The 17,486-nt window shown below is 34.9% G+C and overlaps 1 protein-coding gene across 1 annotated transcript in view; it reads right to left on the bottom strand.

The window, feature by feature from the left end:
* Positions 1 to 144: 144 nt before the first annotated feature.
* LOC128213397 (uncharacterized) overlaps positions 145 to 17,486 on the bottom strand; it is a 33,456-nt gene continuing 16,114 nt past the window's right edge. The window contains exons 5-15 of the mRNA XM_052919048.1: positions 16,881 to 16,979; positions 16,268 to 16,371; positions 14,629 to 14,782; positions 13,399 to 13,464; positions 10,630 to 10,758; positions 9,947 to 10,041; positions 9,322 to 9,463; positions 7,747 to 7,889; positions 5,089 to 5,836; positions 4,625 to 4,696; positions 145 to 2,747 (exon numbers count right to left, since the gene is read on the bottom strand). Coding sequence (XP_052775008.1) covers positions 2,575 to 2,747; positions 4,625 to 4,696; positions 5,089 to 5,836; positions 7,747 to 7,889; positions 9,322 to 9,463; positions 9,947 to 10,041; positions 10,630 to 10,758; positions 13,399 to 13,464; positions 14,629 to 14,782; positions 16,268 to 16,371; positions 16,881 to 16,979 — 1,925 coding nt within the window. The 3' untranslated portion in view covers positions 145 to 2,574. The remainder of the gene's footprint in view (positions 2,748 to 4,624; positions 4,697 to 5,088; positions 5,837 to 7,746; positions 7,890 to 9,321; positions 9,464 to 9,946; positions 10,042 to 10,629; positions 10,759 to 13,398; positions 13,465 to 14,628; positions 14,783 to 16,267; positions 16,372 to 16,880; positions 16,980 to 17,486) is intronic.

Raw genomic sequence — 17,486 nt, 5'->3', positions numbered from 1 at the left:
TTTTTTTGCTTTTACGAAGTATTATTATTTAATTAGAAGCTTCAAGTGGATGGGGGTGATGGTGGTTGTGTGGAGGGGAAGTGTGCAAAATAAAGTTCTCTCGGGGAAACTTTCTCAGCTTGGATTAAGTGAAAGAACCACATGTTAAAAGATAAAATTTATTTAAAACAAACAAGAAGTATAAGCTTAGTAAAGAATGCAAACAAAATACTAGCATCCAATTGTATAAGGCTTGGAATAGTTGTCCACTGGTTATCTGAAGTCTAGTTTGCATATTCAAATAATAGATTCTACGTTCGAACGCAAACATCTTTTTCTTCATATTTGATAAACAAATTTAACAAATATTATATACAAAACAACTATGTTAAACTAGTGATAACAAATATTATTGTTGATATGGCTTTTAGCTAAGTTTGTCATAAAAATATATATACTTGATTTACTATACCAATTCTCAAAACAGTTTCTTTCATCAAAACAATAAAATGCACACAAATCACTGGTCTTAGACAACCAAAATTACATAATAAGGCAATATGGAGAGCAGTTTTAATACACAGTTACAATAAAAACAATCAATGAACTTACACTTTTAATCTTAAACAACATTTAAAAAAAGACATCTTATAGATATTGAAAATTATTCTTTTAAGGTATTAAAGAACGTTTTTTTCATCGAGCGTACGACCAAATATGATCTGAAGATAAAAAATCCAGTTGATCGCTTTCAATAGCGAGTCAAAAAAAGCGTAAACAGTTTCAGTCTATCACATTCAAATATATCAGTCACTAGTGTTATGTTTCCTAAAACGTTGTTGTTAGAAAAATCTACTATTATAAGGAAGGATAAAATACATGTACATAGTAAGAAAATGATTGCACGCTACACCTTGATAATACATAAACATCTTATCAACAATTGTTCGACGCAATATCGTAAAAATCAAGAAAAAAATCCGAAAACTAATTCACAATAAAGCTTTTAGTTTGGTAAAAAGATTTTATAACTTCTAAGAAGTATTAGTGCGTTCATAAAATGGCACCATGGTCGTGCGATCAGTGCGTTTATAAGATGGCACCACGATCGTACGATCAGTGAGTTCATACGATGGCACCATGATCGTACGAGCAGTGCGTTGATAAGATGGCACCATGATCGTACGAGCAGTGCGTTGATAAGATGGCACCATGATCGTACGATCAGTGAGTTCATTAGATGGCACCATGATCGTACGATCAGTGCGTTGATAAGATGACACCATGATCGTACGATCAGTGAATTGATAATGTGTCACCATGATCAAGTATAGACATTTTTTAAAATAGTCCAAATCGACTTAAATGTTGGCCTTATTACGCATAATATAATTGCATGTTTTAGTTGCGGATATTAATTACAATTTCACATGTATTTATTAGAGGAGTAAAAGCTCCAAGTTCATAAGATCCAACCCCCGTATCGTACAAAATCATTGTAGACCAACATCTAAAAAGGAAAATTCTATACGATGAAGTGACTCGCTCAGAGATTTTATATCGACATCGATTTTGTTAAAACTTTTTTTGAAACATACTCATAAGAACAGAATTATATGCTCACGTCATCAATTTTTGATAGCGTTACTTACGCTTTTCTGCAAAATAAAAAACAAAAACTCTTCTCTGATAAATATTCAAAAAATTATATAATAGCTTTCGATTATAGTTTATCGTTATTTTACAAGCATTTTTTCACATCATCATAACATAAAACTAGTTAGATATGTTCATGTTTGTAAATTGAGTATGGAATAAGTTTTTTTTTAAAAGTGCTGGATTTCGTTGATCAAAACAAACGATATAAAACATTTTAAGATACAATAATCTCAAATTCTTAATCTATAATTATTTATCTCCAGTTTGAGTCTGACTCGTGTTCCTTTTGTACATATTTTTGTCATTATGTTTAACAGATTTAGCTACTTAGCATTAACAACGCTACTTTATAAATATATTTTATTGACGTCCTTCATGTTATATGTTATTGACGTCCTTCATGTTATATGTTATTGACGTCCTTCATGTTATATGTTGTTGACGTCCTTCGTGTTATATGTTATTGACGTCCTTCATGTTATATGTTATTGACGTCCTTCATGTTATATGTTATTGACGTCCTTCGTGTTATATGTTATTGACGTCCTTCATGTTATATGTTATTGACGTCCTTCGTGTTATATGTTATTGACGTCCTTCATGTTATATGTTATTGACGTCCTTCGTGTTATATGTTATTGACGTCCTTCGTGTTATATGTTATTGACGTCCTTCGTGTTAAATGTTATTTACGTCCTTCGTGTTATATGTTATTGACGTCCTTCATGTTATATGTTATTGACGTCCTTCGTGTTATATGTTATTGACGTCCTTCGTGTTAAATGTTATTTACGTCCTTCGTGTTATATGTTATTGAATCCTCATAGTATCTTAAAATCTTAATTGAATACGAGTACAGCTTTAATTGGTAAAATTATGGTTTTGTTTTTAAAATTCGTATTCAATGACGTCATTTATCTGACTCATTTTCGCGCTCTACTTCCGCTGTGCTGCCTGGCGCGCCCCCCTCCTGCGCCTCATCATCGGCGTTTCGCACGTCTCGCAGGAGCATAAGGCGCGCTTGCGCCAACATATCTTCCGGTTGTCCGGGGACAGACGGCCCTTTAACAGCACCGAGTGGGAGGTGGGGTCATCCGGGTGAAGCGGAGCTGTAAGTCAAGTCAACACATGTTTTCTCTTTGAGATTTATGCACAAAAGTAAAATATCCAGGTATATAATACGGACAATGAAAATATTTAAAAAAAAAAATAAAAAAAATCTCAAATAAACACATCATTAACATTATCAAATATTGGTTTTAACTGTTAACCAAATCATAGGTATCGTTTTTCATGCAAAGGCAAAATGCTATTGAAAGTTGAAACTCGCTATATATCATGTAGTCGTCGACTAGCATGTTTGAAAATTATTCGCTTTAAAGATGCACTATTACTCCCAAATTACATTGACCATATTTAATACAATTGTTTTAATTTACCAAAAAGGATTGATAAATGTCCAAAACAATTGTTCTTATGAAGGATATTGCGTTTAATTTGAAAGAAAGGAGTAGAAAACAAGGTATTTCTACCTTATGAGAGGATAGTAGATCACAGTAAATCTTTTAGCATTAACTAATCATTTAATATTTTTGCATTTTCAGCTATTAAATACACGGTTATAAACATGTCATCAGTAAATAATATTTTCCATATATGCATTATTTAGTAAGTAGTCTAAGGTTTATCACTCAAAATTAATATTTGTGATATGTTTCACTTTAATTAAAATGTTAGTGCTGTGCCGTTTTATGACAGTTTATTCTTTCGATGAAGGCAAAATTATAACTGGTTAGCTAGATAGGGGTTTGTGCTACCAGATATCTATAAATATATTAATACAACTGGTTATATAATTTTGATTTTCGAATTTTACTAGTAAGCGGTAACACGAATCTTACTAGATAACCTGTTAGCGCCTGAATCTGGAATACATTTATAGGTAACTCGTAACACGAATCTTATCTAGTTAACCAGTTAATAAGTAACTAAGTGGAATTTGAAAACCGTCACTAAATTATAAGTATCTTTCATGACCGAGAGTGTAAGATAGGTTTATTCCGTTTATTCGAATTTCCCCAAAACATCCTGCGCGAGGGTCGGGATGAACCTATCTTATACGAGCGGCTATGGTAGATGCTCTTCCTCCCACCTCAGTGAAACCAAATTAAGTAGAATTGTATATTTTTGCTGGAACCCTTTTGTGCTTAGTGAAAATAATTGCGTATGGATATGCGATAATTTTTATGGTTATCATGGATATGCGCGCAGTCATTCAGATTATGTTAAAAATCCGTATTTTAATAGTTCTATGGAGAGTGAAGCATAAGGTGCGTGAAAAACGTTTTATGGTGACATTTGAAGCGAGAAATAAATAATTAGAGTTTTAAATATTGCCACAAAACAAGGTTTCATTGATGCTACAGACGACAGTCTTCAACAAGGGAGGTAATAACAATGTGGCGACCATTAAAAAGGAGTTACATACGGGTCTTTTTTATTTCGCCCGTGGGCAAGATAAGAATTTCTAGCATGGTTAAATTATTGGATCTACTTGTCTGAGGTGGGAGAAAACCAGTTACTGCTAGAAACCAAAACTACTTTTAAAGATAAGTGGTAACACAGATCTTATCTAGTTAACAAGTAATTATGTTACTTATTAAGTGCAATTCATAAATAATAACTAGTTAAACTGATGATGTCGTACACCAAAAAAGGTAACAGGTGGCAGTTCTATCCACTTTCAAGCCAGTTTTAAGTCTTATGATATTTATCTTACCGAAAAAGATTTTCGAATATTAACTAGATAGCTAGATAATTATCGCGAAAATTAAGTGATTTACACGAAACAATTCGCGAACGTTAACAGGTTAGCTTACAGCAGTTATATGCCACCATATTGACTCAATCTCCACATCCCTCATATTTTACATGAATGTACTTACAGTTAAGTATTAACAAACAAATGAGGAGTTTATAAGCCCACCTTTCTTCCAGAACTGGAGTGGCTCCCGTTTGGAGATCAAGGGTTCGCCTTCACACCATTTTCTGTCTTCATCTGGAGTAGAAAGCATACTAAATTATTAAGTAGTTCGTATCGGATGTATATATGTGTGCACAGTTAAAAACTTGTGCATATCTGACATTACTTACTGTTATTTCAACCACAATCATTGATTAAAATGATGTCCTGGAACATATTTACATACTAGTATTTTGTTTATACCCACAAACATTGTGGCGAATCATTGAATTGGTTCGAATTACCATAAATATGAGTTGGTACATTTTATGTATCAGAGTGAAAATTTTAACTCCAAAATACCATTTCATATTATCAATGTTAATAATGATAAATTTGGCTTTCCAGGGTCATTCCTAAGTCATTTTTTTTCTGGGGAACATAGTTATCTACGAAATCACCTTAACAGCTCTCAACAAATCACTCACCGAAAGGTTTCGGGAGCGACATTTTATCAAGATGGCGGAGGCCGATCACCGTCGCATGGTCCATTGCGTACTTTTTCATTACGATCATCGGGCACACGTCTTTCGCCGTGAGGTCTTGTTCGTCGCCCCTACACTTCGAGCACAAAGCCTTCAACTTCCGAAAGCAGTTGTTCAACCTGGTGCCCCGGCCGTCGTAGCAATTCTTTGCGTTGCGCCAAGCGCTATCATCGCCTTCGCTATGGATACGAGTGTTTCTCATCTGTTCCTCGTTGAACATCCACTTAGGTTTCTCAACCTGATCTTCGCTGAGGCCTTCACCGCCTTGGTCAGTGGGGACGCGCTTTTTGAGATACATCAATAACCGGAGGAAGTTGTTCTCCAAGCAGTCGAAGTCCGGATACATATACCTGACGGCGAGGGTGCCTCTGGTTAGATTGCCAACTAATTCTTTTATTTCCGTTTTAATATATTCAGCCTCCATATCGTCCGAGTTAGAAAATCTGCTGTAATCTTTCAACACGTCTTCCAGGTAAAGGAACATTTCCATTTTCATAGGAAGATCGCATCCCAAGTGTGACGTCACGTTTCTCTTGACGTTACCGTCGGTATCCATATTTGTAGCGATCAAGGCGGTAGTAATGGTGGCGTTGTAGGAAGCCTTTTCAATCGCCTTACTTATTTGCTCCATAAAAGGCATTGTTGAGTCTTCCATCACTTGTTGTTTATTGTTCATAGCCTGAGTTATTGTCTGTAAATAAAAATACGCAAACAGATAATAGTAACTGATATTGTGCGAGCAATTCATATCAGACCTACTTGAAGTTCTATGGTATTATTTCGAGATAAGGCTTAAAAAAATAAATTGTGTGGTTCGGGTAACATGGTCCCCAAGAATAGGTAGGATAGGTCGGGATTTCTTTTTTCTTTTTCAGTTTGGTTCAGGTTTGTTTGCTTTGTTTTTGTCCTTTTTCAACATTATTTTAGTTATATAAGGACATTGCTGAGCATCCCTGCAGTTAGGTGGTGTGTCATTGCTAGTTTTGTTGCCATTCGTCACACACCTTCCGAAAGCAAAACATATCGATAATTAAATGTGACAATACTGACCTGCTTCAGCATCTCAAAAACATTTCTCTGCCATTCTCCAAGAATTAAAGTAAGGAATAATTTATAAACTGTACAAATGGCAACATACCCAGGTTTCAGTCCCAGTTTAAAAGAAAGTCACATTTTGTCAGGCACAAGCCTATGTCAGAACTCCCAGTATTTTATATTTCCTTTCTATACTAGTAGTATGTTTGTCCAGCTGCTATTTTATTTTTTTATGATTGCATCTGACAACATGACAAGTGAAAAGGGTCATGCCTTGTTTTGCTGTGGTGGGTGGGGTATATTAAAATTAGACCGGAATTCAATCTTATGTGTGGGAAAACTTATACTATTATCCAAGAGACATTTTGTTCCATTGTATATACCTTACTCTGAATAGCGAAAAGTCGGAGAATTTCTTGATAAATTGTACGACAGGAATATCGTACAGCTGTTCTTCATACAAACGGGTCCATGGCCCCTTGTCGGATCTTGACATGTCATTCTCGGATACAAATCCCGGCTCGAACAAAAACATTATCTTTACATCTTCGAAACTCAACTTGGGTGTTATGAGCTTAAACCCCCGACGTTCTGGAGTGTGTTTTTTTTTCGGAAGTCGCACCAAAAAAACCCAGTAGGGTCAGCGATATTTTCCAGGTATGGTCGGGTGACCCGAACCACACAATTTTTTATTTATTTATTTTTTTTTTTTTGGGGGGGGGGGGCTAATTTTTAGCAAATACTAATTCATTTCAATTTAAATTGTAACTTCGAACCATAACTCGATCCTCGCAGCCAAAACTATCGCATTAAAACGAATTAAGGCCTTTAGGAGTTTTTACCACTTTTGCTTTCGAAGGTAAAAATATTTCAATCTCAGATAATTAAATTATACATGTGCATTAAATAGAGATAGATAATTTTATATCTCTGTAAACATTGCTATTATTGTTTGTACACTATATGAAATATGACTGTTTATGAATGTTATAAGGGGCCCATTGGGATAACCCCGACCCCATGGTCCCTAATAAAGTGGGTCTACGAAGCCACAAGAAGAAAAACAGCTTTTAAGAACAATTTTGCTTTATCTACAAATGTCGGTTCAAGGGAATGGTTAAATGTCAAAAATGGGACAAAATATTTTGTTGACTGGTTATATGCGGTCACCAGGGGCCGTATTCATAAAGGATCTTAAGTCATTTCCTAACTTAAGTCGATTTCTGAAAAAATAATTGTGAAATTAAAAGGAATGTTTTATGTTATTAACACTAAAGTGTATTTTTTTTCCATATTGGAAATGGAAATAAGGTATTTCAGAAATACTTTTTATATATCATAAGACCAATGTAATACTTAGATTAGGAAAATGACTTTGGAGTTTGGAAATAACTTAAGATGCTTTATAAATACTAGTCCAGGCATCCAAAAGTCAAGTAATCGGATTCCTTAACTTAAGTTAAGAGGTCCAAATACAGTCCATTGATTGACAAAAAGGAAAGGCCAATATACGCATGAAATAAGAATGCTGATAAGCTTTTTGGCTCTCAATAGAAAATAAGTGACCTGTTCTGTAAGTGTTCCTGAAGTGATGGTGGTTTTCGCTGACAAAAACACCTCGAGAAGACTGCCAATGGCACCCGTGTCCAAGGGGGTGGCACCCCCGTTTCCTCCTTCTAGATCCGACAGCAACGTCGATAGCGAGTTCACTATAACGACACAATTGTCAAAATCAAAGCATTCGCAGTTGTGAAAGAGGGGGTAATCGTGACTATGAGATTTTCACTAAAACGACACAAATGTCAAAATCAAAGCACTCGCAGCGGTGAAAGAGGGGGTAATCGTTACGGTGAGATTTTCACTAAAACGACACAAATGTCAAAATCAAAGCACTCGCAGCGGTGAAAGAGGGGGTAATCGTGACAGTGTGATTAAGTGAGAGCGTGAATCACTGTCACTATATCAAACAGAACAAAAACTTCTCAAGAGTTTAGCACTTGCATTGATAACAAACGATGGTAATTGTGACATTGTAGCAATAGAGTATGTTGTCCACTGAAGAAAGTATTACCAAGGTGAATCACCCATATTGATCAAAGACATGGACGTCATGCCAAAATGATAAAGTTCGTATGGAAACCCAATGTAGCTGAAATCAAAGCACCTGGTGGATGAATGACAGTATATATATATATATATATATATATATATATATATATATATATATATATATATATATATATATATATATATATATATATATATATATATATATATATCATGACATTAGGCTAATCATACAAAAATGTGTGTTTCCGGTTTTCCGACCGGTTTTTAGCATTTGTTTGATTTTTTTTTCTTTTAAGGTTAAAACTGTTTTGGCTTTTAAGAATACCAGCGATCCTCATACTGATTCAATAGATGTTTTTAAATTTATAAATGATAGTTTTTGGTTTCCGACCTACCTATCTTATTTTTTTTAATTATTTTTTCGGGGGGTGGAACCGGAAACCAACATATATTTTTTACGCCTTAACATAAAGTACATAAGCGAGTGCACTGTTGCAAAACGTACCTAAATCAAAGGGCTGGTAGTGGAAAGACAAAGACAGTGGAAAACATGACAATAAATTATGTGACAAATACGATTTTGCAAAATGCAGTGAAAACAAAGCACCTGCAATGATCTAAGACAGTTCATATCGAACATGTAGATAAAGCATGTGAACAAGTACACCGTTATATCACTAACCTAAATCAAAGCACTGGCAATGGTCAAGAACAGTAAAGACCGTGACATAAAAACTATGTTGGCAAGTACACTGTTGCAGAACGAAAATTAATCATAGCACCGGCAGTAATCAAGGACGGTGCAAACTTTATTGCAAACTTAAAGTCAAGTTTATGATTGAGGACACGGTAACAAAAAAGGTAAAACTATAAATGTGCCTAAATAGGATAACGTGACAACAAGTAAAAAAAAACAGTGTAGTCATGTCACCTTTTGAAAATAATTTCCAGACAAAGCAAATAATAAACTCAATTCAGATATCTGTATAATTCATACTATATTGATTTATTTTTGCTTTGATGTGCTTGCTTTATAATACATAAACACTTTAATGAAACAAACTGAATTACCATCTTGATTGTCGTTTACACATTCCGGCACCTTGGTTTGATTTAGGTATGCGGACAGCACTTTCAACACTCCGTATCCAAACCTCTCTATGTCTTCAAGTTCATGGTCATGCTTTTCCAACCAATGATCACCGTTTTCCGTCTGTTCAAAATATCAAGTGGAATATTTCAGTAAGTTTTTATTATTTATAGAGGTTCTCATTTTCTGCCAAAATGTGTAACTAATCTCATATATTCGGTTAATGATTTCAACAAAGACCGATGGTAACTTCATTTTAATTTCTAAATAAACATTTCAGAACCCCAATTCAAATTTTGATAGAACATATAAATTCCAAAAATACTTTTTTCTTCTAATTGTTTTCCATTCCATTCTTTTCCCAATCTTATATCTTGGTTTTATGTTGAAATCAAAGACCAGTGGTAACAGCATTTTCATTTCTGAAAGAAATTTTCAGATTGTCAGTGATTCGTTCGATTCAATATGTGGACTAAATAATATCTTTATCTCAGAAACAGCCTTTGGAATAACAAAGCACCTCAATCGTTTATAGCATGGATTGCATGCACGCAAATGCCTATACCTCTTTAACAAAGTTTAGTTTAATAAGATTCAATATCAAACCTCCTCTGCAAACATTGTCGTTTCATGCTGAGACCTGTAAAACATCCGTGAATCTTTCGCACCCCACCCGTTATTTACCACCTCACATCTCGGGGCTGCAAACACAAACATATACGATATCAAAATGTGTATAGAAATACCTGCGTGTACTTGTATTTTTTTGTTAAGATGCAAACCATAAAATCACCACTTATCAATAAAAAAACAACATTTTCATGAATACCAACTTCCGTTCGATGCCATCATTGACCCTTCAAATTAAAATATGTTGAGTAGGTATTTATGTAGTAAATATACTTAACTCTTACTTAAGTTAATAAACATAACATACAAAAATAATTTCGTAAAAGGTATGTCTTGAAATGACATTGCTTGTGGTTCATCATAAACTACTATCACATTAAGACAATAAGCAATACATAATGAGAACCGCGGTGCAAATGCCAAACCTGATCCTGTCAAATATCGGGCATTACCATAAGGAATTAAGAGTTACGGACGTTACATGTGCGTATTATCTCTGGAAGCATAGTACATTTTACTATCTTACTATCATTTTTTTTTAGTTTTGAGCAATGTCAAAGCTCTTTGGACGACGTCAACGCCGACGTCACCGGCAATAAACGCAAGGCTCATACAATTGAAAATGGGACAAATAAATACATTAGCGTCTAGGTACTTACGTTTGTTCATCGTGCCATTGAATTCTGCACATGGAACTCGAATTGGTATCGATATGAAGTTGTTATCTAGGTGCATTTCATTGTGCGCTACATTAAGAGCATCCAACATCAATGTAAGATTGTATTCTCCTGAAGTTATAATTTGTGATTAAACATTAGAGCGGTTGTGAACACACGACTTGTACGGGTCCGTGTACATGTGTGCCACTGTTTGTGCACTACGTCGTCCAGGTATGAGCTTGAACAACATATCAGTTAGCAAGATGAAACTGATTTATGCGAGAAGCGACGAGAATACAAGTTCAACGTGACATTTATAAACTCGACAGAAACTTGTACGTGTATATGTAGCTACTCGTACATATACATGTTTTGTTTAGCAACCACTATATTAAATGAAATAATACTTGTCAGTGGATGGATATTTATTAACAACTATAACAACTATGTCATCAGGATATGTATGAACCACTGTACGTGTTCTACGTCATCTACGTAGATTCGTGATTTTAGCTAGATAAATAAGCTACATGTAAATGTAGTATTCCACTTTCAATCGATTGTTATTTGTTGTCAGAGTTGCAATGTGTACTTTTTGACGAGGCTCGATATAAAAAATGATACGAATTATATAAAACCAGGACGTAGGCATATCAGCAATACAAGAAATAACTTTATCAACGATAATTTCCTAATACCAAGGTCGTTTTTGAATCACCAATGTTAAATTATCTAACTTATGTGTATTGCTAATCAAGACGACGTGAATAACTGGGAATATAACGAATATAAAACAATATCGTCATTCAATAACAGCAATGATAGGCAAACTTGCTAATACTATGAAAAAACAAGGACAAGCCCAATAGTAAAACAATACAAAATAAAACCCAGTCAAGAGGCACAGGGCAGGGACCAGAACGACAAACAAGTAGAGACACACACGTATAAACACCACATAAACAATCTCCTTAAACAGACCAATAACTCATCAAAAATCATTACCGATAAATGATGGGATTAGTTACCACAAATATCTGCTGGTAAAGGTGATGAATCTAGCATGGTTTTTGTATCTACGTATTGTATAAACCCCACATACAAAAATACAAACATCAACAAAAGACCACTAATGCATCAAAAACTGATGGGATTACATACCACAAATATATTCTGGAATGGGTCATGATTCTAGCATGGTTATGATATTTACGTATAAACACCACATACACAAAAACAAACACCACGAAAAGACCACTAACGCATCAAAAAAGAATCACTGACACTAACGCATCAAAAAAGAATCACTGACACTAACGCATCAAAAAAGAATCACTGACACTAACGCATCAAAAAAGAATCACTGACACTAACGCATCAAAAAAGAATCACTGACACTAACGCATCAAAAAAGAATCACTGACACTAATGATCAAAAAAGAATCACTTACACTAACGCATCAAAAAAGAATCACTTACACTAACGCATCAAAAAAGAATCACTGACACTAACGCATCAAAAAAGAATCACTGACACTAACGCATCAAAAAAGAATCACTGACACTAACGCATCAAAAAAGAATCACTTACACTAACGCATCAAAAAAGAATCACTGACACTAACGCATCAAAAAAGAATCACTTACACTAACGCATCAAAAAAGAATCACTGACACTAATGCATCAAAAAAGAATCACTTACACTAACGCATCAAAAAAGAATCACTGACACTAACGCATCAAAAAAGAATCACTTACACTAATGCATCAAAAAAGAATCACTGACACTAACGCATCAAAAAAGAATCACTGACACTAACGCATCAAAAAAGAATCACTGACACTAACGCATCAAAAAAGAATCACTGACACTAATGCATCAAAAAAGAATCACTTACACTAACGCATCAAAAAAGAATCACTGACACTAATGCATCAAAAAAGAATCACTGACACTAATGCATCAAAAAGAACCACTGACACTAACGCATCGAAAAAGAATCACTGACACTAACGCATCAAAAAAGAATGACTGACACTAATGCATCAAAAAGAATGACTGACACTTATGCATCAAAAAAGAATCACTGACACTAATGCATCAAAAAAGAATGACTGACACTAATGCATCAAAAAAGAACCACTGACACTAACGCATCAAAAATAATGACTGACACTTATGCATCAAAAAAGAATCACTGACACTAATGCATCAAAAAGAATGACTGACACTTATGCATCAAAAAAGAATCACTGACACTAATGCATCAAAAAGAATGACTGACACTTATGCATCAAAAAAGAATCACTGACACTAATGCATCAAAAAAAGAATGACTGACACTAAAGCATCAAAAAAGAATCACTGACACTAATGCATCAAAAAAGAATCACTGACACTAATGCATCAAAAAAGAATCACTGACACTAATGCATAAAAAAAGAATGACTGACACTAATGCATCAAAAAAGAATGACTGACACTAATGCATCAAAAAAGGATCACTGACACTAATGCATAAAAAAAAGAATGACTGAAACTAATGCATAAAAAAAGAATCACTGACACTAATGCATCAAAAAAGAATGACTGACACTAATGCATCAAAAAAGAATGACTGATACTAATGCATCAAAAAAGAATGACTGACACTAATGCATCAAAAAAGAATGACTGACACTAATGCATCAAAAAAGAATGACTGACACTAATGCATCAAAAAAGAATGACTGACACTAATGCATCAAAAACTGATGTTATTACATACCACAAACGTCTTCTGGAATGGGTGATGATTCTAGCATGGTTTTGAAATCCACGGTGTTGATGTCATCTGTAAAACAAAGGATTTTTTTAGTAAACTATCAATTTCAGAGGCCGACAAACTAATCACATATTCACGCATTCATGATTCCATTAATAACGGGATTAAATTGATCTCACTATCATTTTGAAGAAAGTCGACAGCTTTTAAAAGAAATGAAACACAACATCATCGTTTCCAACTTAATTCTGCTCTGTGACAACGGTATCAAATATGATATTCAGCTAAAATAATAACGATTTAAATCTTTTGTATGTAAGGTTTTCCAAGTTATTAATCACATGTGTTTTCGCTGGTAGTGCATCTATATTGTGAACGTGTCGTACTTTCAGAAAAGGTAGATTTTAGTTTTTACCTGTCCTCGTTAGTTCATTTGTTTGAGACTTTTTCAGCCTCCAGCTGTTTAAAACATTAATAAGTTGTCAACAGGTCATCATAAGGCTAGTTTGACTATTCTAATGATGCGGCTGGCTTATAATAATTATTGGACAAATATAAACGATCAATAAACATTTGGTTAACTTTAACCAAACTAAAGATTTAACCAGTGATATTCAATAGACTGCAGACCTTCAATTTATCGCTACTGTGGACACTATTGCATGGGCAGCAGAGTGATTGTGTTACCTTTCTCATTGGATATGGAAATTTGTATGCTTCAAAGCATTTATGACATAATTATTTATTTGCAAACACGACACACTATGATGACTGGCGTCTTTATTTTATTTTACAATGACTGGGAAGGAAGTAATATTAACCTAAGCCAAGTAAATCTCATTGGTACGATGTTGTGCGAGAGTGTGGAATTATGTTTTGAGGAAAACCGGAGAACCGTGGGAAACCCTACTTTCACTGACCAGCAACCAAACTCACATACGTAAAGACCGGGAATTGAAACCGGGAAATAAAGGAAATACATTGAAATAGATACATGCTCGCACGAACAACCGTGATCACACTACACACCAAACTCACATACGTAAAGACCGGGAATTGAAACCGGGAAATAAAGGAAACACATTGAAATAGATACATGCTCGCACGAACAACCGTGACCACACTACACACCAAACTCACATACGTAAAGACCGGGAATTGAAACCGGGAAATAAAGGAAACACATTGAAATAGATACATGCTCGCACGAACAACCGTGACCACACTACACACCTGGACTAAAACACTGGACACCAAGGATTGTGGACTTGGAGTGAATGAGAGGCACATCTTGGATAGTTACGCCCAATGGTGAGAGGAACGCTACTGCGAAGTAACAGCCGTCATTCGCTAGCGGCTTGAGGGTACCAGTCACGGCTGCTGTAATCTGAAATGCAAACAGAATAGATTGTAAAGAATCATACATAAAGTCGGTTGAGTTCACGTAAACGCTTTCTCTAACGTAGTCTGACGTCCGTATAGAGGGGAATATAATGCTGACTGACTAAAACCATTGTCAGCCACAAGTCCATTTCATTTCAACTGTGATCTGCATCAATATTAAAACAACAATTTGCAAAAAAATAAAACTTCAACACAATCGGAGCCAGGTATATAGAATTTGTTATATTTAAATATAGAACAAAAAAGTCATAACATACGTCCAAAATGCACCATTCTTGACTTAAAATTGTTTGTTTTATCTAGGGGAGTACCACCATGCCCCCTTGCCAACACTTCATACAAAATAATTTTCGGTTTTGAGGCAGGAGAGCAAGTCAAAAATGTTACGCCCTATGTAACGCCCCCTCTAACACCAAATCCTGCAGCCGCCCCTGATGAAAATATGTTGGATAGAACGCGCGCTGGTGAGATACATTTCTCCTATACAACCTAATCTCAACCTAACCTCAGCTGTTTGGGCTAAACTCTATACGGTCCACTCTTTTCTGGTGTGATATGTAATACCATTAGCACCACAGTTTGTGTGGATTGCGCTTATAAAGGTATTTCGTCCGCAAAGAGAAAAAGACGACGGTGAAATGACAGCCGCCTCTAAAAAGCTACTAAAATGACATAGTCGTTCCTGACCCGGATTTCTGGAACAAACTTAAGTTCCTTTTTACATGATCAGGCTCAACACACTATTTTGGTGCTCGATTAATTTAAGTTGTATTTTTATTTTAAAATCTTCTGATTCTTTTAATGGAAATTATATTAGTCAAGACAAACTATATTTTGAAAAATTAAGTTTTAGCAAGCCATTTGGCGTAATGGATTCAGAAACTTATATGCTATACCATAGTTTTGAATGGCCCGAGTCCTCATGCACTGTCAGTACAAATATTTTTGTTTATTATATGGAGGAGATCTCGGTGTTAAGATCGAAATTTATTTGACATAGTGATGATAGAAAGCAATATTTTCACGAGTGGTGTTTTACACAATTCAACAAAGTTCCGCTTTCTTTATGCATAACAATTATGAAAAATTTCCATTTAACTGGAATTAATTGGAAAAGTACCAATAGCGTTCTGACTTCATTTTGATGTCATTTCAACAGTTTAAACCCGACACACTAAACGCAAACCCAATTCTATAAAAACATTGATAATATTAAATTGATATTATCTGCGGGGGCACAGAGGTGACATCCGCAACACTTTATTTACTAAGTTGTGGCCACAATTTACTAAGTTATTGCCACAATATAAATTAATCGTTGCGGATGTAGGCACAGTAATTTTCACTGCAGCGAAAAAAACAGCAATGAAAATAACACACTCTTTCATCGCATGTCATAAAATAAAATAAAATAAATATCACTTACAATGGACTCTCCAATACATGTACAGGAAGTTAAAGTACTCACGGTATCGGTGCCAGGCAGCGGCCAGGGAACGGGACTACCAACGACCGCGTCTATGAAGGTAACCTGATCGGCGCTGGCCGGAAGTACTAAATGGAGGTCAATATCTGTAACGGGATAAGTGGGTTTGTTTATTCTATAATTATGTACGGCTTACTCCCAAATAAGATTTTACCAAAATTATTAAAATTGTTTTAATATTCCAAAAAGGATAAATAAATGTGGAAACAATGGTTCTTATGAAGAATACCGAGTTTAATTTGAAAGAAATGAGCATGAAACACGGTATTTCTACCTATGAGACTATAGTACACCACAGTAAATCTTTAAGCATTCACCAATCATTTAACATTTTTGCGATTTCTGCTATTAAATACACGGTTAATATCTTGTTATCAGTAATTAATATTTTACATATGAATGCATTATTTAGTAAGTAGTTTATCAGTCAAAAATGATATTTGTTATACATGAATATGTATTGATTTTTAATAAGAGTGTCATCATAAGGGATAATTAGTGTTGCGCATATCAGTAAAATGTTGTTTTTTTGTGTAAATGTATGACAATTTATTCAATCTTAAACTAAATAGAATAAAGCACTAGTATACTTTACCTGAGAAATCGCACCAAACGCGGGCAGTTGTTGCCGTCTCGTACACTTTGTCGTCTCTACCGGACAGTCTTCCGATCAGACGGAGGCGCGCCACTACCACTGTAATTGTGAGGTGAACATATGACGTCAGTGTAAGTTGAGTTCATATTTTAAAATGTTTCGGAACACCTTCTTTATTTTTGACTCATGCCATTAACGGGCGTTACGGAAATGGCCGAGACGTTGCAAATGGTTTTAAAACATTGCCGAAGATTGCAGATGTTCAAATAGACATTGGCGGTAATTTTGAAGCAAGGTGACCGTAAAATATTTTGGGCTCATTTGAGAGGGATTCGCATACAAATTACATTTATTCACCCTCAATGTTGAAATTGGAAGTGAAATGACGTTTTTTGCGATTTTTCAATGCATCCCGAAAGTTGCTTGTAATACTGTTTCCGGAATAAATTATTTGTATTCTTTTTTTTCTACTCATAAAACCCTTTCAAATGAAACCAAAATATTATTTGGTCTACATGCAAGCACACCCTATCCAATTACATTACTGATTTCAAGAATAGAAACCTCATTACCATAATATAGATGCACAGAAATACCGGGCGCATA

This window comes from Mya arenaria, chromosome 13 (assembly GCF_026914265.1).
Source record: "Mya arenaria isolate MELC-2E11 chromosome 13, ASM2691426v1".
Taxonomy (NCBI): Eukaryota; Metazoa; Mollusca; class Bivalvia; order Myida; family Myidae; genus Mya; species Mya arenaria.
The sequence above is the reverse complement of the archived record's forward strand: the minus strand, read 5'-3'. Positions and strand labels throughout refer to the sequence as shown.